Source organism: Brachyistius frenatus, unplaced genomic scaffold, assembly GCF_029030835.1.
Source record: "Brachyistius frenatus isolate BFR_SWC_R1_liver_20210118 unplaced genomic scaffold, ASM2903083v1 Contig_218, whole genome shotgun sequence".
In the NCBI taxonomy this organism is placed as follows: Eukaryota; Metazoa; Chordata; class Actinopteri; family Embiotocidae; genus Brachyistius; species Brachyistius frenatus.
In genome coordinates, this window is record NW_027210817.1 from 534655 (window position 1) to 557861 (window position 23207).

The 23207-nt window shown below is 43.0% G+C and overlaps 1 protein-coding gene across 2 annotated transcripts in view; it reads left to right on the forward strand.

The window, feature by feature from the left end:
• The first annotated feature begins 297 nt into the window (after positions 1 to 297).
• mark4a (MAP/microtubule affinity-regulating kinase 4a) overlaps positions 298 to 23207 on the forward strand; it is a 28557-nt gene continuing 5647 nt past the window's right edge. For both annotated transcript variants that reach the window (XM_069719580.1, XM_069719581.1), the window contains exons 1-15: positions 298 to 946; positions 3581 to 3778; positions 4872 to 4925; positions 9472 to 9520; positions 9843 to 9908; positions 12377 to 12447; positions 12543 to 12599; positions 13073 to 13309; positions 15647 to 15766; positions 15856 to 15955; positions 16081 to 16190; positions 17125 to 17311; positions 17799 to 18010; positions 18993 to 19096; positions 19739 to 20023. In XM_069719580.1, coding sequence (XP_069575681.1) covers positions 893 to 946; positions 3581 to 3778; positions 4872 to 4925; positions 9472 to 9520; positions 9843 to 9908; positions 12377 to 12447; positions 12543 to 12599; positions 13073 to 13309; positions 15647 to 15766; positions 15856 to 15955; positions 16081 to 16190; positions 17125 to 17311; positions 17799 to 18010; positions 18993 to 19096; positions 19739 to 20023 — 1904 coding nt within the window. In that variant the 5' untranslated portion in view covers positions 298 to 892. The remainder of the gene's footprint in view (positions 947 to 3580; positions 3779 to 4871; positions 4926 to 9471; positions 9521 to 9842; positions 9909 to 12376; positions 12448 to 12542; positions 12600 to 13072; positions 13310 to 15646; positions 15767 to 15855; positions 15956 to 16080; positions 16191 to 17124; positions 17312 to 17798; positions 18011 to 18992; positions 19097 to 19738; positions 20024 to 23207) is intronic.

The window sequence follows — 23207 nt, forward strand, 5'->3', positions numbered from 1 at the left end:
ATAGTAATGATCATCCATTTAGTTTAATAGCCCAATATTTGTTTATTGTTTTTTATTGTTATTGTTGATATTTTTACTAAAAAGGTTTACAAAGACCACAAAGAATAGGCAGAGAATTCAACTGGAAAAACAAGATAAACAGGTTATATCAATAAAAAGAACAGATAGTACATATTAGAAGGGAAACAAATGTCATCCATTATTATTTCATGAATTTCGGATATTTGCTATAATGACCATGAAGGCTTTTACTTCCAAAACAACGACCGGAAGTGTCGTCTCCGTGTCTTCTCCCCGACTTGATGGTGGTGCGCATCTCACCGACCGGGAATACCGATTTCTGAACATTTCGGCCTTTTTCCTCGCTGCACCGTAAGCTGTGTTTTCCTGCGAGCTGCTGCACAGCGGGGCGGCTTGTATTGGCGCCGCGGCTTTCAAGTGAAAGATTATATCGGTCAGTATTATGACAAACGGAGATGACACACATCCAGAAGGAGCCGTGTTTGTTTTGTATGGCGAAATGAGGCAGGGGGTGGAGAGTCGCCACAGAGACGCTGGGCTGCGGCCAAACATCACCGCATTTTAGCACTTATTCGATGCTCGGGATTTGCATTGCATTGCATTTGCTGCATCGTTGATCGGACGTATTTTTTGCAAACTGCACGGTGGAAAATGCAGCTTGTTTGAGGACACCTCCTTCCACATATCCATTGCTGCCATGATAGGCAGAGGTCTCCTGTCGACCACGGCCGGGCCGCTTGGAGAAGAGGCAGATTGATTTGGGACGGTGGGTCGCATCTGCGGATGTTATTCTGTCTGTGGAGCCTGTGAAAATCATCCGCGCAAACACACCGTGATTCTTACTCAGGGAAAAAAGGAGAAAGAAAACAACATGTCTTCTCGATCTGCATTACCGTCTGGAAACGACAGGAGTACTGGAGACCATGTAAGTGCAATTACAGCCTCTAACCTGCATCTGTGAGCATGCAAAAGATAAATCGTGCATCCCTAAACAAATATCTCCTCATATGTTTGGCCTTTGGCATCCTCTGCTTTTAATTACAGTGCAGATGGGGGCCATGAATGGTGCTATTTTTTTCCTCGCTGGGCGAAAGGCATCTGGAGGTGATACTGGGGAGATATTTAAGCAGAACAGGGTCTTTGGAAATGGGCTAACCTTGAGTGTCTGCGCAGGGAAAGAGCTGATGGCAGGCAAACAGCCCGGAATGGTCCATCCGCATACGATAACGCTCAGCGGATATGCGCAGAAAGCCTGAAAACCAGCCGTCACCTCTTGTTATAAGGCGGTGGAGAGATAGTGATGTCACATTATACTCCTCGGCTGCTGCTGCTGCTTCTGTGTCTGTGTGTGTGTGTGTGTGTGTGTGTGTGTGTGTGTGTGTGTGTGTGTGTGTGTGTGTGTGTGTGTGTGTGTGTGTATTCTCCAGAAATCGGATGGGTGGGACGAAAGCACAGCAGGCCAGAATACACGTATAGAGAATATGTGGTTTGTTCGTATGAAGCGAGCGGATTACTGCGTAAAATGATGTGCAGTCCGTTGCTGCGCAGCCTACAAAGCGCCCAACCCCAGAGCCAGTGGGTGTCAGACAGCGCCATACATTCAGTACAGTGGAAAACAGTGGCGGCCTGCAGGAAGGAGAGGAGCCAAGGTTCAGCAAATGTGAAGATTATAGTCTGTCTATCTATCTATCTATCTATCTATCTATCTATCTATCTATCTATCTATCTATCTATCTATCTATCTATCTATCTATCTATCTATCTATCTATCTATCTATCTATCTGTCTGTCTGTCTGTCTGTCTGTCTGTCTGTCTGTCTGTCATCTATCTGTCTGTCTGTCTGTCTATCATCTGTCTGTCTGTCTGTCTGTCTGTTTTTCTATCCATCTATCTGATTTATCAAAATGCTGACATGACTAATTGATGTTGCATTATGTCATTTGACTGCCCCTAAACACTTCTGGCAAGCCCCCCTCCACCCTCCTTCCCCCCACAGACACACACACACACACACACACACACACACACACACACACACACACACACACACACACACACACACACACACACACACACACACACACACACACACACACCCCATCTGTTTGTTCGCAGCGCTTTCAGCACAGAAGGATGGTTAAGCCACCAGATCAAGTGTGTGTGTGTGAGTTTATGTGAGATGCATGATTGATTGTGAATGCAGATCCCTTCCCTCCATTAGAATGGATCTCGATCTGCTGTCATCGCCCCACAATTAAACGATGATGACAGATGAGTGAGTGGAGGGGATGAAATGTTGTCCTGCCATGTTGGCACAGGTGCGCCGTACAGTCGGCGGATTAACACGCTGTGCTGGCTGCGCGTGCCTCCCGTACTGCTGAGCGGTGAGGCCGTGTGGGGAGGTTGTGTAGAGAGGCTCCAAATTGGCTCTAGGTGGGGCGTGGGAACAGGGATGGAGGCAGGAAGAGGAGGGAGTGTCTGAAGGTGGGGCTTAAGGCTGCGTGGCTGTGTTTGTATGTGTGTGTGTGAAGCTGAGAGCAAGACGACATGCTGGGGAGATGGAAGTGTGATGCCTCGGGGCCTCGGACCGGCCAGGGACCACTGTGCCGGCATCTGCTCCCTTTTTTACGCTTCCTTCATACGTGCCTCTCCACTAACGTCTTTCTCTGGTTGACACCTGCTTTTTAGCCCCACATATCCTGTTTTCTCTTCCTCCTGGTACTTTGCTTCGTTTACCCCGTCACACACACACACACACACACACACACACACACACACACACACACACACACACACACACACACACACACACACAATCTATTCTCTGTCTTTCCGCCTCTGTGACGCTCCCCGGTTTGTCACATGACATGCCGCTCCTTCATACTGTAATACATCAAGCTTTGTTTGTGTAAATGCACATTGTTGTTCTCCCTTTTCTCTTCTGCTCTGCTTCCTTGCTAAAAATGATCTGTGACTCAAGCTTGGAAACTCCATCAGCGCTGCACAGCGATGCTCTGAAGCATCGGTGTCCAGAATCAAGGTGGCTAACACACAAGGCAGCAGCAGTATTACCTCTATCTGCTGTCATACTGCTTGAAGACTTCTTTCAGTTGTCTTGAATAGACCTCTGAAGGAGAAGATGCTGAACCCAACATGGAAACATAATGTTCTGAGTGTTCATGTGCTGGACAGCAGACATGAGGGTTGTGTATTCTCCTGCAGCTCGGCTCAGCTCGGCGATGCTTCTTTGTTGACTGTATGAAGTGAACATCTGGAGTGACCGTGGTGATGTAGCACCAGGATGCAGCTTCCTCAGTCTACCAGTAGATCATGAAGCCGGGCTGCTGATTGTAAGCATCAGTTGATGTCAGTAATACAGGAATCTGGGAAACCATCATCTGCTCAGGGATTTCCACAAATGCAGCAGATACTCAGTGAGAGAAAGAGTTTAGTTGGATCTTCTCTTCATATTGTTTGGTGAACACGGTTCATGACCAGCTGACCACGGTTCACCCCCCCCTCCCTCTCTCTAACCCACTCCCCTTCATTTTCTTTCAGCATGTGTCACTGGGGGCGAGCCGCTCAGACAAAGCCACCAGCCAGTCCAGCCGCTCGCTGGGCGCCCGCTGCAGGAACTCCATCGCCTCCTGCTCCGACGAGCAGCCGCACATCGGCAACTACCGTCTGCTCAAGACCATCGGCAAGGGAAACTTCGCCAAGGTCAAGCTGGCCCGCCACATCCTGACGGGCAAGGAGGTGAGACGTGGAGGCGGCAGAGGTTCAGGGTGGGAGGGAGGGAACGAGGAGCCGACAGATGATTGAGAGAAACTGATGTTTGCAGGGTGAAGAAAAGTTCTGCAGCTGATGTTTCTGGTGTCTTTAACATGTGATTGGGTCCAGTTTTAAGTCATCGTCATAACATCAACATATTTTCAAAGAAACAGATTTGACCTTACCTGCTGATTTAATCTCCCTTTAAATTTATCGGCTGCGTTAAATTTTAGAGTCCAGTGATGTAATGTAGTGGATTGAAAAGTATTGACAGTGGATCTCAGTAATCTCAGAACTTTCATTAAAAAAAACCCGATAACATTTAAACACTGAATACTAAATAAATGCAATATGCATAATAACGCATCATTAAAAAAAAGATGCACACAGCACAATGGATCTAATTACTATATTTGTAATGAATGAGTCATTTAAAAAAAACAACTTTGTAGATTAATTATAAGACATTAAGAACATCTGTGATGGTAGTTTGTAAAATAAAAAAAGTCTGACTGATAGTCCAATCATATGACCTTATCGTATGACCTAATTATTAAATTAAAACTGCATTATCACCAAATATAGAGAATAAACATTTGACAGCAAAACCTTTCAAATGGCAACCTAACTTTTGCTATTATAATGGTTTATAATGAATTACTAGCCACAAAGTCATTAGTTATTACATAATAATCCATTCATTAAAGGGGGTTTGATTGTATTCTGTAAAATCGGGTGAATGGGGATATTATTTAGTTTGAGGATGGATTTTGAGGCCGTGTCCTTATGATACCTAAAACACTTTGAAACCAATCTTTTTCCTGCAGAGGTTGGCAGAGAAGTGTCATTATAGGCCGGGTTAGCTGCACCAAGTGTAGTCAGTGGGGATTAAAACCACAGAAATGTACGTGACTACAGTAAATGCTCAGAGTGGTCTCAGTCCAGTGGCTTTAGTACACAATCTTAATACTCTTAATGCTATTTTCAGAAAGGATTCTTAGATGTGAATCTATAACATCGCTAGGAAAAGCTTCTTGTTCACTTTTCCTGATCAAAACTTCCTCGATGTCTCCTCCAGGTTGCAATAAAAATCATTGACAAAACTCAGCTGAATCCAACCAGCCTACAAAAGGTGAGTTTTTCCTCTTTATAATCATAGTTCTTTATTTGAGAATGTGTACATCAAAAATAAAACACAAGCTACTCTGTCTAACACTGTGTCTGTATAAGCAGCAGCAAAACATGTCAAATGTGGAAGATTTATTTTTTTAAATTGAACTCATCAGAATACTGATATGCAGTCGGGGGCTTGTAGAGAGGTTGAGGTTTATCCTCAGACGGGGCAGGAAGGAGGGAGCAGCTGATGCAGAGAGGGCTCGTACAACGTGATGCTGTTTGGCAGGTGCTCGGGACTGGATGAGAGCGAGAGGAGACCTCTGCTCCGGAGATCATCTCTCGTCTCTCTCTGGGCTAATCGCTGCCCCGAGAGGCCAGTGACTCATCTCGGAAACCAGGGTCACCCAACCCAGGCTTGTCTTCTCTGTTATATGTGTGTTCTTAATTTGTCATCCCTGAACACATGTTTCTGTGGAGGAAAAAAGGAAACCAGGACAGGTTTGTAGGTGGACTGTGTTCGGTTTGGTGTCTCCCAAGTGTGTGTGGCCTGGTCTGGTTTTCCAGCTGGGCAGCATGTTGAGTGTTGAGCCTGAATTGTGGACACTTGAGGTATTGTTGGACATGACGGCCAAGGACAGACGCTGGACACTTGACTCAGATTCAGGAGAAGGAGACCTGGACTGGATATCCAGACACAACATGGCTGACATTTGGACCATCTGATCATGGGTGGATCACAGTCTTCATCTTGTATCCCGGTCATATGAAGGTTTCCTCCTGCAACAGGCCTCCTGCAGCAGGGTTGCACATAGTCCGGTAAAGAAACATCCTGCGATGCTGCTTATATGCTCCACACATGGGCCAATGTGTCAACAGCATTCAGCCAGAAGTCTCTTCCTCCCGCTCTCCATTCCTCCCTCAGCCTGAACGAGCTCCTCCGCCTGTGGGCAAGAAGTGAACTGACCAGAAAGATCAAATCAGGGATGAATTAATGAAGCTTTATATGCATGTAGTGTGTGTGTGCCTGTGTCCGTCTGTACGTCCTGTTATGTTCCAAAAAAAACACGGCAGTTTTTGTTCGTATGAGACGAAATGCAGAATGAAAGGATCAGAGTTTCTGCTCAGGTCTCAGTAACATCTGCTGGAAGTGTTGTGGCCCCACTTCATCGGTCAGAGCCTTGAAAAAAAACAAGATGAATTAACAGCAATTAATGATTCTATATATATTTTGACCTCTTTATTTGTCACTAAGCTTTTCCTCTGCATTTCCGGTGGGGCAGTAGCAGTGACCTTGAATCGTTACACTATTATTAAGGCTTCAGTACCTAAATGCACATTCTCCTTGTTTTCTGTTGCCCTTTTGATCGCTGGCTTCCTGTAATCCCCATCCTTGGACTCATCACATCTCGGATGCTTATATCAAAACAGAAAATAGATCTTCTTTACCTTTACCTAGTCTAACCCGCTCTGCAGGAGGTATAATCCGGATTCACCCGTTGATCCCATTTTCCGGTGCTTTTCTTGGACTGGACCGGCTGCTGTGACAAACAATGGTGCAACATTTAGGACAGGACGGAGGAAAAAAGGCAAAGGATCGGCCGCTGATTGAAGAGGATACTCCTCAGTTGGTCGATGATGATAGTGGACTTCTTTACACACCCATGGGCAAGAGAAAATCCTCAGGACTGAAGACATGAAAGAGACAATATTAACATAATCTGGACAATAATGTATGTAAAGGGGAGACGGAAAGAGGAGGGAGGTGAAATCACAGATGAGAAAATCAAAACTCAACATCCATGAAGATGGATTACTCTCAAATAATTACAGAAGTAGATTTTTACACTGGCCCCTGACGCCTGAAAATAAAATATAATTAGATTAAATCACTTTAATTGTGCATTTTCAAGACCGAACACATCCTAAAATTTACATTTTCCAGCCGTTTCTTTCTATGTGATAGATTTTAATTACAGCCAGTAGTTGTAACAGGAGCCTTATTGCCGCAGAACACGCACATCCGTCCCCGTCAGCTTTATCGTGGGTTTGCTGTTTATTTTCAGTCGTTAGCAGTGACCGGAGTTGAACATGTTGCCGCGGGATTGTTTATTGTTTTGAAGGATCTGACCCGCTCAGCCTTACCGTGATGAGCCAGGAATTAACGGGACAGCCCGGATGATGAGGAAGAGACGCTTCAGCACTACGTATCCCAAGATTCCCCTCTAGCACAGCTGGAGAAAGCTGGGAAAGAGCCCGGGCTTAATACCTGGGTTGCTATGGCAACAGTGACGTTGGGGCACTGCTAGAGGAGCTGAATGAAGGAGGAGGGAATGGAGGGAGACATATCGGAAAGGAGGAGGGGTCGGGGTGAGGAAAGAGGATAGAAAAGCATTTCGCACCATCATTTTCTCTGTTTCCTTTTCTTTGTTTGACGTGACGACATGCAGGAGAGCCGCTGGTCTTCAGCGAGGGCCTTTTGTAGACGCACTGTACTGTTATGTACATGAAAACAGGGGAGCTGGCTCACTTTTAATCCACGGCACTGCTCTGGCAGAAGTGTACAAACATTTCCCCTAGAGTGGACAGATTACAAGCAGAGGAGAAGTTGGTCTGATTTTGGCTGCAGATTAATCACGTTTGTGTGTGGGCCATGTGTTGTTGTTTTTTTTTAATGATGAGGTTTTCACAAAGTCTCAGAAGGATATTCTTATTTTTAGGACACAAGTATACATTGGTCTGTTTTTACTGGTCTTAGTTCGATTTCCGTTTGCTATAAAGACACGATTATATGCTAAATGTGCAACCAAGTGCTTTTAATGAAGTTTTCCTTCACTAATCTGTGAATCGGTGTATTAAAATAATACTTTTATAATGCTATAACGTTATCTGACTCATGATGGATGCTGTAAAACAGACCAATGCTGCGTTCCAGATCACAGACTTCCCTCCGTTACACTAACTAATGATACTCTTACATGTTAGGACTCTGACTGTGTTGTACTTGAATTTTAACAGAGTTGTGTTGTTTCAAATCTACACTGCTGTTCTGCACTGACAGGAAATGACCTCATCATGTGACCACATCAGCTTCCAAAATATCTGCAGCTTTAATTATTTTACCCAGAATTCAGTGTGTTTTTGTGTCTTCTGTTTAACACTCAATAAACACTCTGATTCTTCTGTCCAGCAGCAGTGGAGAACAAACACGTTGTGTTCAGGAACAGCTGCAGCTTCCTCACACGCTTTTAATTTGAAAATCCTTTACATTGGTGGCCCCGCCCCTTCCTCTACGGAGCCAAGATGGCGACTGTTTAGGGTGGAAAGTGTTCAGAGTTTCACACTTCTTCTTGTTTGGAGCGTTTTGAGTGATTCATCCTGGAACTTGTAGTGTTCTGATGTTTCTGTACTGACAGAGAGAACACACTGATGTACTCAGAGTAGAGCGTTAGTACACAAGTACAACATCTGGAACACAGGTACAACATTTAAAACACAAGTACAACATCTAAAACACCAGTAGAACATCTGGAACACTAGTACAACATCTGGAACACCAGTAGAACATCTGGAACACAAGTACAACATCTGGATCACAAGTACAACATCTGGAACACAGGTACAACATCTGGAACACTAGTACAACATCTGAAACACTAGTACAACATCTGGAACACCAGTACAACATCTGGAATACAAGTACAACCCTGGAACACAAGTACAACATTTGGAACACTAGTACAATATCTAGAACACTAGTACAACATCTGGAACACAAGTACAACATCTGGATCACAAGTACAACATCTGGAACACAAGTACAACATTTGGAACACTAGTACAATATCTAGAACACTAGTACAACATCTGGAACACAAGTACAACATCTGGATCACAGCAAAAGAGTCAAACATAAAGTCCCCCTCATGTTTGATGCACAGATATCAGATTGTGAACTGCAATTGAAATTTTCAAAATTGCTAAATTGTTCAATTAGAAAATTATTCATTTTGATTTAACATCAACTTTTGAGATCAAACTTAAATTTCTCACAAATTTATCTGCTTGATGTTTTTATTTACAGTAAAGAGAATAGAAGTTAAGTCATTTCACTTCCATTTTAAAGGTTTTACCAGTGTTTTAAAATTACACTTCCATAAAGTGGGACTTGCAGTTTTCAAAATCAATGCAGCAACCTCCAAAAACACCACCTCCTGCACCTGCTGCAATTGCAACTCAATCTCAAGTCTTTATTAATGCCGTCCGTAGTGTGTAAATACAAAAGTCTGTCATACTCCATGTTCCCAGTTTGGAACCAGTTCAGAGCTACAAATGACCTCATATCACTCTTTGACAGTTGATTTCAGCTGTTGAAATGAAGAGGCATCAGAAAACATAACAGCCTGGGATCATGGGAATTCTTTGGGATAAAGACAGAAGATGCTGAGAAACCCTGCCCAACTTATTCCATGAACAATCTGCAAAAACGCCTTCATCACTAATATAAAGAGACTGCAAACCAAACTTTATATATCATGACTTTGAAATTCTGTTTCTTCTTTCAGCTTTTTCGGGAGGTACGAATAATGAAAGGTTTAAATCACCCCAACATAGGTAAGGCACATTATTTTGCTTTGTCGTTGTGTATGTGCATCCATGCATGTGTAGCTCTGTGTGTGATTAGTATAATGCTTTGAATAAGCTTGAGAGCGTTTGTTGACCGGACTGCAGCGGCGATGTCTCAGGTCTCGTATAGAGGTCACGAGGTTGGATTTTCTAAAGCTGAACTGTCTCATGAATCAAAACCCCCCACAGCATTAGTGGCGGGTTCCTCTGTATTAAGATAGACAGGCAGATGGCTGTGCTATCATTTATGATGTGAGCAGGATTTGTTTATATGTATTTGATTTTAATCTGATTCTGTTTCGGGCTACAGTGCAGCTGTTCGAGGTGATTGAGACGGATAAGACCCTTTACCTAATCATGGAGTACGCCAGCGGAGGTGGGTACATCGGCCGTCATGTTCAGGAGATGCTATGATGCAGAGATTTGGTGGAACTTAACCTTACACAGTATTAAAGGGTAAAGTGTCCAAAACCAACTATTTCATGTCTGCAAAACAGCTTAAAGAAATAGTTAAACATTTTGCCAAGAGTTATAGGAGAAGACTGTCATCTCTGTCAGCCAAATATATAGCTTATGCCAGCACTTGGTTAGCATAATTAGCTTAGCAGAACAAACTGGACACAAGGGGAGCAGTTAGCCTGGCTCTGTCCGAAGGGTTTTGTATTTCCCATTGTAACTATGTACATTTACAAAGGGTTTGATTGTTGGGTTGTGACAGATTTGCTGACACTTCTGTTCATATTTAATCAGATGTTAGGCTCATATATTGTTACGATGTTCTAACAGTCATTGTGCATTTTTCCTGCATAAGGAACCTGTCTGCTAACTCACTAAATTGTACATCTCTCTGGCTTCTAGACGCCATCTATCTTGGTCTATTTGTTGAACACCAAGCACACCGTTCACATGACTTCCCGTGTCATAACCAGGAGCTCACAGCTCTCACGACTGTATGCACAATATAAAGTTAGTTTAGTAGTACAGATATCAAAATGGTCTAACTTCAAGTTAGCATGTTGAAGTGTTTCTTAAAGATCTACATCTTTATTCCCTCAGCAGTTACGGAAATTCATAATTTTACATTTGCATTATCTAATCTAGTATTGGCCACAGTGTTAAAAGAGCAGCAACAATCAGTGATGTTGTCACTGCTTCATAGTGAATATAAATCTTTATCAGAAAAAATATTTCATTACCTTGGAAAATTTCAGTTTTCTGATGTCATTCATTCTAGAAATATATACAAATTAGTCCAAATCAAATGGGCACAAGAATAACAGCATCACTCGTTACAATTTCTTTTCCATCAATTTTAACCCCAAAATTAAATTTAATTAATTGTTTTTTTAAAATTTTCTATTTGACCTATCCAAACGTGATGTTCGGACATGATGGTACGCGCAACATTTTCTTCCTCTTAATCCGTATAGACTTTCTACATTAAAGATGACTCTTGAGTTTCCCCTAATTGCTGCTCTGCATTCAAACTTCATATCAATATGAACCACAACATGAATAACTGAGCAGCCTCTGTGCAGTAATGATACTGCCATTTAAAATGACATTGAATACAATTTTAGGAGTAATGCCACCACATCTGATGTCTTTAACATCTTTTTCTTCTTGCATCTGTTCAACTCTTTTATGGCTTTATTTGTGTCAGTTTCTTGTCACCAATGCTCTGGCTCAGACCTTATCGTTTGCTTACTGTGACCTTGGAGAATGTCAAAGGAACCGTTTTAAATGTGATTTCTTCCAGGCACATGTTACTTTTAGTCTGGTAAAAAAGAACCATAAGGAAGTATCAGGGAGTTGCAGTGGTGCTCAAACATCCGTGAAGAACAAAATGTTCTACCTTTTTTTTATACAGTGTGTTGAAGTGTACATACTAAAGCAGATGCTCAAACATAATGATAAAACAACGTCTAAGTGATTATACCAATCTGAAAAGACGGGGCGCTGCATATTTTTTCTTTTTTAGCATTTTCTTACAGTTAATTATTGTTATATGTTATATGGCTTCCTAGTTGAGATTTACAACCCTGTTTCAAAAAAGTTGGTATGCTGTGTAAAAGGTAAATAAAAACAAAACGCAATGATTTGCAAATCTCACAAACCCATATTTGATTTAAAATAGAACAAAGACAACATATCAAATGTTAAAACTGAGAAATTGTATTGTTTTATACAAAATGTATGCTTATTTTCAATTTGATGCCAGAAACACATCTAAAAAAAAAAAACTCAACAAAAGAGTGTAAAAGTTGTGTAATGTGTAATGTAATTCACCACAGTATCTACCTACGCTTTGCTAACATTAGATAATATTAGCCTCTATGAAAGCAAAACCCTTTAGCACACCCCAAAAGAGGATATTATTTTGTCCATCCAAAGTTACATAGTCTTACGTAATAATAGTACTAATTCATTTATATTAATTAATAAGAGTAAAAATATTCATTATGAGCTTTAGAGGTTCTTGTAAGATGCATTTTGTTTTCATCGGACAGAGCGAGGCTAACTGCTTCCCGTTATACTGATAAGATAATTGACGCAGCTTCATATTGAATGGACAGATATGAGAGTGTATTAATCTTCTCATCTAACTCAGCAAATATGTGCATCTCCCAAAACATCAAACTATTCCTTTAATTACATGTTGTGTGATTACAACACAAATGCCCCCTTGAGGACGGTAAAGTTGATGGTGACACCTTGAAAGCACTTGGACCTTATTAAATATTAATAAGTGAATTGATGTGTCCATCAGCAACATTTAATCAACTTGTTGTCTAACTGTAATGCATCTGACTTTATTACCTGACTTCATGTGCTCTCTCACAGGGGAAGTGTTTGACTACCTCGTGTCTCATGGGAGAATGAAGGAGGTTGAAGCCAGAGCCAAATTTCGGCAGGTATGATTTTGTTGACCCTCCTGATGCCCACGTTGCACCAACCCTCCTCTTCCTCTGTTGATACTTCAGGTTTGTGTGTCTCCTCGTGTTCACAGATTGTTTCCGCCGTCCACTACTGCCACACGAAGAACATCGTCCACAGAGATCTGAAGGTGAGAAAGCTCGGAAGATGTTTTGCGCAGCTTTCAGAAATGGAGGATTAAGGCTAGTCCAAGACTAGCAAATTTCTTCCACTGCCAGATTACACTGAACTGAAAGATATAATCTGGGACTAGTCTCAATCTGTGTCCATGAAAAGACTCTTTTAGCATTTTAGTGAAGAGGCAGGTTTTTTTTTAACAATCTGGGCAGGTGGGAGGGAGCTGAATCCTGAACACAATGACATATCTACAGTATGAGTCAGTTCCAGTATCTGTTGTTGGACAACATGCAAGCATAATCCCCCCCCCCGCCCCCACACACACATTCCCACCCCGACCACCACCCCCACTACCACCCCCACTCCCCCATCTGTCTATGGTTTGCACTCTTTTTTATCATCACAACTCATGTTCATGTGTGTTCTTGCGTTCTTGCCTCCGTCCATCCCCGCCTCCTCGTCGGCATCACTGTATGTATGACTCAGGCGGAGAACCTTCTGCTGGATGCTGACGCCAACATCAAGATCGCCGACTTCGGATTCAGCAATGAGTTCACGCTGGGCAACAAGCTGGACACGTTCTGCGGCTCGCCGCCGTACGCGGCGCCTGAGCTCTTCCAGGGAAAGAAGTACGACGGGCCTGAGGTGGACGTCTGGAGTCTGGGTGTCATCCTCTACACGCTGGTCAGCGGCTCGCTGCCCTTTGATGGGCAGAACCTGAAGGCAAGTGTTGTTGTTGAACACATTTCAACAACAAGGCAATTCAAAATGCTTTACATAAAAACATTAAACGCATCAAGACATCAAGCATGAGAAAGATACATTTTAATATGATTGCAGTGATTACAACTTTAAAATAAAAGAAACAAAAACAAGCTAAAAATGGATAAAGTTACAGTGAAAGACATCAAATACAGAAATACATTGCTGTCATGCAAAAAATTAATCAAGATCCTCAGATGTGGTTGAATGAAAGGCAGCAAACAGAAGTATTCAGTCTTGATTTAAAGGAGCTGAAAGTTGCAGCAGACCTGCAGCTTTCTGGGACTTTGTTCCAGATATGTGGAACATAGAAACTGAACGCTGCTTCTCCATGTTTAGTTCTGACTCTGGGAACAGAAAGCAGACATTTTGAGAACGGCTGTATGCTCAAGAACATATCGGACTGTATGAATGACACGGCAGTAAAAATACATCCAATTTTCATCCCAAGAAAAGTTAAGGATCCTCACACTCCTGCAAAACGTTCAAGTTCAGCTGTTGTGGTCACAGCTGGAGAAAATGAAAGAGGTACGGTGACACCTCGTATGTCCGTCCATGCTTGACCCCAAATCAGTAGAGCGGTGTGTGTTTTGTGCAGTAACCACGAGCATGTGATTAGTGATTAGTGATTAGTGATTAGTGATTAGTGCGCTGGCTGATTTGGGTTTCGGAGGTGTCACTCAGTGAGAAGTTACAGCAGCTCCGTGCAAGAGAAGACGGTAGAAACATAAAATATAAAACTTAATCACAAAACCTTCAAATCAAATGTTGTGTGATTGTTAATAATATGTTCAGAAACAGTTACAAGCAATATGAATCAGATATTTGGCTTAATCTGCCTTCCATACTGTAAGTGTACCAAAGACACAAAGTTTGTAACTGCATGCGATAAACCTTCAATGCATGAAGTACCTTCGATGATGAGTTCAGGTTACAGTAACAGTGGGCATAGACGGCAGACAATGGTACATCAAAATGTATGAACACGATTTGTCTGCCAGCTAGGTAGATCTATTTTTTTCTACTCGTGTTGTTTTACTATCACTTGTACAGATGATCTCTTCCCACGTGTAATTGCAGCTCGAGTACGTGCATGCTAAATCCTGTAGCGTCACATTTGCGTATGGTCACCGTAATACAGTGTTCCAGTTGGCCTATATATTTCTTCTTCCTATCTTGTACATGTATGGTTTTGAGCCACAGCCTATTTCATGCAGGCTATCTGAATTTGTAGTTAAAAACATCTGTTTTACTCGGTTGCTTTATTCTCAGAAGTTACCAGGGAAGAGGGCATGCTGGGAAATGTGAGGGATTTCTCCATGCATCTGAAATTTGAGCAGAGAGCTCACATCAAAGTTTGTGTCAAGTTTTTGTTGAGCAGACAGAATTGGCAGGAAGTGAAATCCAGTATGTCTGAGTGATGGGGAGTGACGATTCTCCCAAATTTTAACCGGCATGTTGTGATGTTGGAGAAGCCTGTTGCCATGGCGCCACAGTTCAGGTTGTTTGGAGCGAATGTTTTCCCTCAGATGTCTCAGAAGGTCCCAGTGGAACTCTGTGTTGACAGTCTGACCCTGGAGGACCGATTTATGGTGCACAACCCTGCAAATGTCGAAGAAAAGCCAGCCGGTGGTGCTCATGACTCGATCCGCAGTTTACAGTTTGACATCTTCCGCTTGAAACACAAATGTTACATGCATGGATCAGGAGGAGGCTGTAACTTTAGTGAGTAAGTGTCCCAAGTTTGGTTGCTTGATCTAAATCATCAACCAAGTTACGCACATTTTTGTAATCGTTGGTCCGTCAGAAAAGCGATTTCTCCGTAACCACGAGCAAATGGCATCAGAATTTTGTGTCAAACTCTGGAAATCGTCAATGGAGACCCCTGAAATGCTTCTTGTCTTTGTGTTCTGTGATCTTAATGCACCATGTAGAGAGACCTGCTGCTAATTTTTTTTTTTTTTTTTAAATAGTGGTTTTATCCAAAATCCAGCAGATGGCAATGAATGGCCCCCCAAAGTTCTCCCAGACGGGGGAGACAAATGTGTATTTAACCCCTCTCATATCTGACTGCTCCCCAGCAGTGATGGATGGGGGGAGGGGAGGTTGTTAGTAGGTCTTCTCCATTAGTATAAAGATACTGAGGTAAAAAACTTAAAGATGTCAGTAAAAACAGGAAGTTGACCAATGCTACGGTTCTTCTTGTAGCTGTATTACAGTGTGTCTTTGTAGCTTCCTTCTTGTTTGTGCGTCGGCTCGATCTCGTGGTAAACAACATGTGCAACATGTGACCAACAGGAGCTGAGGGAGCGTGTGCTCAGGGGAAAGTACCGTGTGCCCTTCTACATGTCCACAGACTGTGAGGGGATCCTTCGCCGGTTCCTGGTGCTCAATCCCTCCAAACGCTGCACGCTGGAGGTGAGCGGCGCAACACGCAGCACGGCTGGAGCGAACCTGCTGTGAAATTCATAATCAGCGTTTTTTGTGTTGATGTTTTTTACTTTCAGCAAGTCATGAAGGACAAGTGGATAAATGCAGGGTATGACGGGGAAGACCTGAAGCCCCACATAGAACCCGTCGAGGACTACAGTGATCCAGCTCGCATCGGTGAGTCGGCCGGAGCCACTGCTACGTCAGCTGCTCCACCAAACCTAAAGTCCATGTAGGCAGGATGCGAGACCTTCTGCCTCTCCGTTTCTTTTCTCACCTCTTGTTTGTGTTGTGTTGCTCAGAGGTGATGGTCGGGATGGGCTTCACGCCGGAGGAAATCAAAGACTCTCTGCTCAATCAGAAATACAACGAGGTCACCGCCACCTACTTACTGCTGGGTCGCAAAGGAGATGTGAGTTCTGCAGATCCACCTTATTTTATTATTATTTATTCATGCATATTAGCTGACAATATTACCAGAGCAACCGGCAGTAAGTGAAACACCAGGAGGGCCTTTTCCTGGGTTAACAACTGTCAGTAAAAAAAAAAAAATCACCTATCAGAAGGTGCAGTTTCACCTTTCTGATACCTTATTTCATGAAAAAAAATATCCTGTATTTTTCTCCAAAACCCTTTTTGAATACAACACAATAAACCTAATTTCTTTACATACATCAGTGTTTATTGTTTTTCCTAAAACAAACATCAATACAAGAAGTTTGCAAAAATCTATCCAGACTATTTGTGTTTTCAATCAGAAAATGTTGGTGCTGAATATCTGCACAGTTTTTCTCTATATATTTAACAAGTTTGTTTAACAAATTGCAAAAAATACAAGAGGCCAAAGAGGTATGATCTAAGAGTTTAATAAAAATGATTTTTAATTAAGCCTAAACCTGTCCTGTGGTTGCCTGCAGCTTGAGGGAAATCGCACACGTTCTCTTCAGCTCTGTCAATATTACGGTGCATATTCATGTACATACAGTAAGTACAATATATTAACAGGGGAGTTACTGGATCTAGCTAGAATGAATGGGTTCAGTCGGGCCTTGGAGAGACCACTTCACTTCCATCAAACCTTTACATGTATCTGGTGATACGTTCTCTATGATGGTTGAGTTGGAAGGAAACAAATTAAATATCTGATCAAAGAACAAAGAAGCAAAACTAACAGTCAGAAGTGTTTAGCATCAACTTTTGGTTCATTTACTTGGGCTACGTTTGTATCTCTGTCAGTGCTGAGAATATCTTATATCTTTATATGTATGACGCTCAACTTTTCAAACACCCCACAGTGTCACACACTTTTTAACCCTTTGCTATCTAATACCACCGGGACATTTCAGGAGAGCGGTGAGGCCCGCTCCGCTAGTAGCCTGTCCCTGGCGAGGGTCCGACCGAGCCCCATCACCAACGGGACCAACAAGCACTCCTCAGCCACGGGCTCCTCCTCTTCCTCCACCTCCTCCTCACACAGCAAGACCCAGCGCAGTGCCTCCACCTACCACCGGCAACGACGACACAGCGACTTCTGTGAGTATCTTTTCTGAGCCCAACATTTATCAAACCTGGAGCTGTTAACTTCCTCACGGCCCCCAGGACCAACATCTGCATTGTTCCCCTACATGTTAGTTTTGTTGCTTCCTCAGGAACCCAAAAAGGAAGTAGTACTTAAAAACTTTAATAACAAATTAATCTGAAGTCATTTTTTCCTGGTTTTCTACGAAAGTAAACTCAACATTTTGGGGTTTTCAACTGTTGTTCGGACAACTGAAGCAATTTCAATATGTCACGTTGGGCATCAGGGATTAATAAAAGGTATTTTTCTAAGATTTGATACACCAAAGAAATAATTCCCAGACCTAATATTGATGAAAACAATGTTGGTTGCAGCCTTATAGTTCCTCTATGATTAAACCAGCTGTGTGGATGAGCCCTGCTTTTGCAGAAGCCACTGTAGCTACAGAATATTCCTTATATGAGTCTGTGTGTGTGTGCTCTGCTGTCCTCCACAACAAAGGCGGGCCCTCCATGCCCGTCATGCACCCCAAACGGAGCCCGACCAGCACGGGCGAGCGGGAGCTACGGGAGGGACGGATGCCTTCGCGTAAGGCCAGCTGCAGCGTGATGGGGAGCCACAGCCTGCCTCCCTCCAGCCCGATGGTCAGCAGTGCCAACAACCCCAACAAGTCCGAGATCCCAGACCGCCGCAAAGACATGACTGCCACCACGGTAAGAAGGAGGTGGCTCTGGAGGCAAAGGGCCACGGGTTTGACCATCAGGGCCCCTGAGTGGAGGGGAACTGGCCAACATAATCATGAAGAAGTATAAAGACTCCTGTAGTTCTCCTGCTGACATTGTCGTCCAAACAAAACACCACTGAAACACAGACATCATGTCATCAGGAGATCAAAAGTTCATCCTTATAACTTCCAGTTTACAGTCGTCAGGTTTAGACTTTTCATTCAGGATTACAATAATTCAGCTGAGTGTGTGCAGCTGACAAAGCAGCAGGAGTTTCCAGAGTATCAAAAATTTAATAATATTAATTTATTAAGATTTCTCTTAAAAAAAACTGGTCAGATCTGTTGTTCAGTTCAGGATGACGTCTGAGTGATGTTGTGTTTTCTTTACCTGATGTGTCACTATTGTCGTACTTGAGAGAAGTCAGGAAGTTACAAACTGTCTCATAAGTCCATGTGAGATCAGAGCTTTTCTCACTTTCATCATTAGCGTTCTCGTTTTTTTCCAAACCACACTCGTGCATGCAAAGCCTCTTTTTTTACTTATGTAATAAGGCTCAATGAGCTTTTTACACGTCCGACCACCTTAACATTCTTCTGTTCCTTTTCCCATTATACTCACTAGCACCAGTTTTTACAGACAATCACGGTGATAAAATCCCTCAGTTCTGTTTCTATTCTTAAACTGTAACTTTTATTTATCCTCAACTTCAACTCTCTTTTTATTAGTTTGAAGGTGGTTTCAGAAACAAATCTTTATTGTTTGATAAATGTTGGTTTGTATATTTTGTGAGCATTTTAAGATATATGTATATAGATGCAATATGATAAAGTCTTGTCCACCTCCAGTGGGAATCCATTGACAGATCTCCACATCACAGGTTTTACACCTCTAGTAGTTGCACTTCTAGAATCTTCTTCTTAACGTAAGTAGTTGAAGACTTTTATCTAAACTCTCCCTCTCTGGACAGAATAACATCCCTGGAAGCGCCATGGCTCGCAGGAACACATACGTGTGCACAGACCGCTCCGGCGCTGACAGACACTCTCTTCTGCAAAACGGCAAAGACAACAGGTACCACTTTATGTTGGGGTGTTTTTAATATTCATAACTGCCGGTACATATATTTCATAGATTAAGCAGGTGGTTAAAAAGCATACAAACTTTGAAAGGCAGGTGAGAGATTGTTGTTTCAGTCATTCTGTCTGAAAATATTTACTTTAAAGGGTAGAAACTTTCAGCTGCTCTTTTGTTTGGAGGATGTGTGAAAATCTGAAATAGAACTTCTCAGTACGTTTTGTGTCTTGGAAGCTCGCCGACCTCCTTTAACAGCACGCCTTCGTCCTCCAAATCAGACTGAAAACCCACAGAAACACCGTTCTGGTTGGCAGGAAGCAACAAAAGCTCCTGTAACACAGTTGAAAGACAACAGCGGAGTGATAAACTGGACTCCTTTGGTGTGTCTCCAAAGATGAACCAAAATAAACTGAGCGCTACGGGCCTGGTGGTGTGCTGCGTTGGGGGTGGAGCTGTTTTTACTGTGATAATTCAATGCCTGATGGATTGTAGGAACATTTGAAAACAATGTTGACTATGGTGAAAAGTACAGGAACAACAGTCCTGCTGAAATATTAGTGTTCATACATCCTCTGACCTGAGGTGGTAAATCCAGAGGTGACGGCTGAGAAGATAAACTCTCCTGTTTCCTCGCTGCAGCTCTCTGGGCCATCGCCTGCCTGCAGGGTCTCCCTCCACCCTCAGCATCTCCGGGGCCGGAGCCGCTTCTTCCTCCTCCTCTTCGGACCGATGCCGCCTGACCCGGGGCTCCACGATCCGCAGCACCTTTCACGGGGGACAGCTGAGGGATCGCGGCCCCCCGGTCTACTCGGCCCCGCCCACATCGCCCACCCTGTCCCACCACGAAGCCAGCCCGCTGCCCCACGCTCGCACCAGGGCGACCTCCAACACACACACTACACACAACACACTACACACTACTGAGCGCTACACAATACACGCTACACACACACGCTACACACTGTACGCTACACAATACACGCTACACTACACACTACACGCTACACACACACTACACACTACACGCTACACAATACACGCTACACACACACTACACACACACTACACGCTACACAATACACGCTACACACACACTACACACTACACGCTATACAATACACGCTACACACACACCACACTACACGCTACACAATACACGCTACACACACACTACACGCTACACACTACACGCTACACAATACACGCTACACACACACTACACACTACACGCTACATGCTACACAATACACGCTACACACTAGACGCTACACACTACACGCTACACACACTACACGCTACACACTACACACTACACACACACGCTACACACACACACACACACACACACACACACTACACACACTACACGCTACACACACACTACACGCTACACACTACACACTACACGCTACACACACACTACACACTACACGCTACACAATACACGCTACACACACACTACACGCTACACACTACACGCTACACACTCACTACACGCTACACACTACACACTACACGCTACACACTACACACTACACTCTACACACTAAACGCTACACACTACACGCTACACACTACACTCTACACACTACACACTACACGCTACACACATACACACTACACACTACACGCTACACACACACTACACACTACACACTACACACTCACTACACGCTACACACTACAAGCTACACACACTACACGCTACACACTACACGCTACACGCTACACACTACACACTACACACTACACACTATACACTACACGCTACACACTACACGCTACACACACACTACACACTACACGCTACACACTACACGCTACACACACACACTACACACTACACACTACACACTACACACTACACGCTACACACACACTACACGCTACACGCTACACACACTACACGCTACACGCTACACACACACTACACACTACACACACACTACACGCTACACACTACACGCTACACACACACTACACACTACACGCTACACACTACACGCTACACACACACTACATGCTACACACTACACACTACACACTACACACACGCTACACACTACACACTACACGCTACACATTACACGCTACACACACACTACACACTATACGCTACACGTCACACCATCACTACCCGTTATACCATCACTACATCTTACACCATCACTACACGTTACACCATCACTACACGTCACACCATCACTACACGTCACACCATCACTACACGTTACACCATCACTACACGTCACACCATCACTACACGTCACACCATCACTACACGTTACACCATCACTACACGTTACACCATCACTACACGTTACACCATCACTACACGTCACACCATCACTACACGTCACGACATCACTACACGTTACACCATCACTACACATCACAACATCACTACACGTTACACCATCACTACACATTACATGTCACACCATCACTAGATTACACCGTCACTAAACATTACACCATCACTACACGTTACACATTACACCATCACTACACGTTACACCATCACTATACATTACACGTTATGCGATCATTACACATTACACCATCACTACACGTTACACCATCACTATACATTACACGTTATGCGATCATTACACATTACACCATCACTACACGTTACACCATCACTACACGCTACACATAACACCACCACTACATGTTACACCATCACTACACATCACAACATCACTACACGTTACACCATCACTACACATTACATGTCACACCATCACTAGATTACACCGTCACTAAACATTACACCATCACTACACGTTACACATTACACCATCACTACACGTTATACCATCACTATACATTACACGTTATGCGATCATTACACATTACACCATCACTACACGTTACACCATCACTATACATTACACGTTATGCGATCATTACACATTACACCATCACCACATGTTACACCATCACTACACGTTACACCATCACTACACGTTACAAGTTATAAACATGTGATATGTCCTATTTACACCATCACTACACGCTACACATAACACCACCACTACACGTTACACGTCACACCATCACCACATGTTACACCATCACTACACGTTACACCATCACTACATGCTACACATCACACCGCCACTACATATTACACGTCACACCATCACTACGTTACACCGTCACTACACGTTACACGTCACACCATCACTACACGTTCCACTACAAGTTACACGTTACACCATCACTACACGTTACAAGTTATAAACATGTGATATGTCCTATTTAATCTATAAAGAAGACAGTGTGTAGAATTGACAAGCTGTGGTTTTACTGTGTAAATAAATGAAATACTTATTTTTAAATTGTGCTGTTAAAGTGACCTTTTTGAACTTCAGGCAGAGCAAGGCTAGCTGTTTCCCCCTGCCTCCAGTCTTCGTGCTAAGTTAAGCTAACAGTCTTTCACATGGGACGGAAGTAATTACAAAAATAAATAAACACCAAAGTATTAAATAAAGAAAGACGCAGTTAGCTACATTTCTTTAAAAAGCATCAACTCCCCAGCAGTTCATGGCGTCTTTACAAGAGTTAATCTGAACGAAGTTGAGTGACAGCTGAACTGAGCTAAAATTACTGAGGTTGTACAGTTTAAATGAGAGATGTCCATGTTTCTTTGCTTTTTTACAGGAGTTCTGTACTTTTGTACTGCATATTGGAGCGTTCAGGGAAACCAGACTTTCCCAGTGGGTGTTGACATGATACAATGCAGCATTAATTCAATATTTAACAGAGACATGCGAGTGGTATCAATCCTCTTTTCGAACTCTAAAGGAACATGCATTTCCAAAATGTCATAAGTTTGCGTAATATTCAGTTTTGCGTAATATTCAGTTGGCTGATAGATAGCAATACTGTTGCTATTTATTTAACTACATATGCGATATTCATACACTCAGTTTATTTTTTGCACTATTTTTGCTGGAGATGTCCTATTCAGTACATATCCTTGATTTATTATTGCATTGTCAGGTTCTACAATCCTTCCTACTGCTCTAAACTCTACATAACTTTTATTCTAACCCACATGTCCTTATATGGTCATCAGGAAAAGGGCACTCGGCCCTGA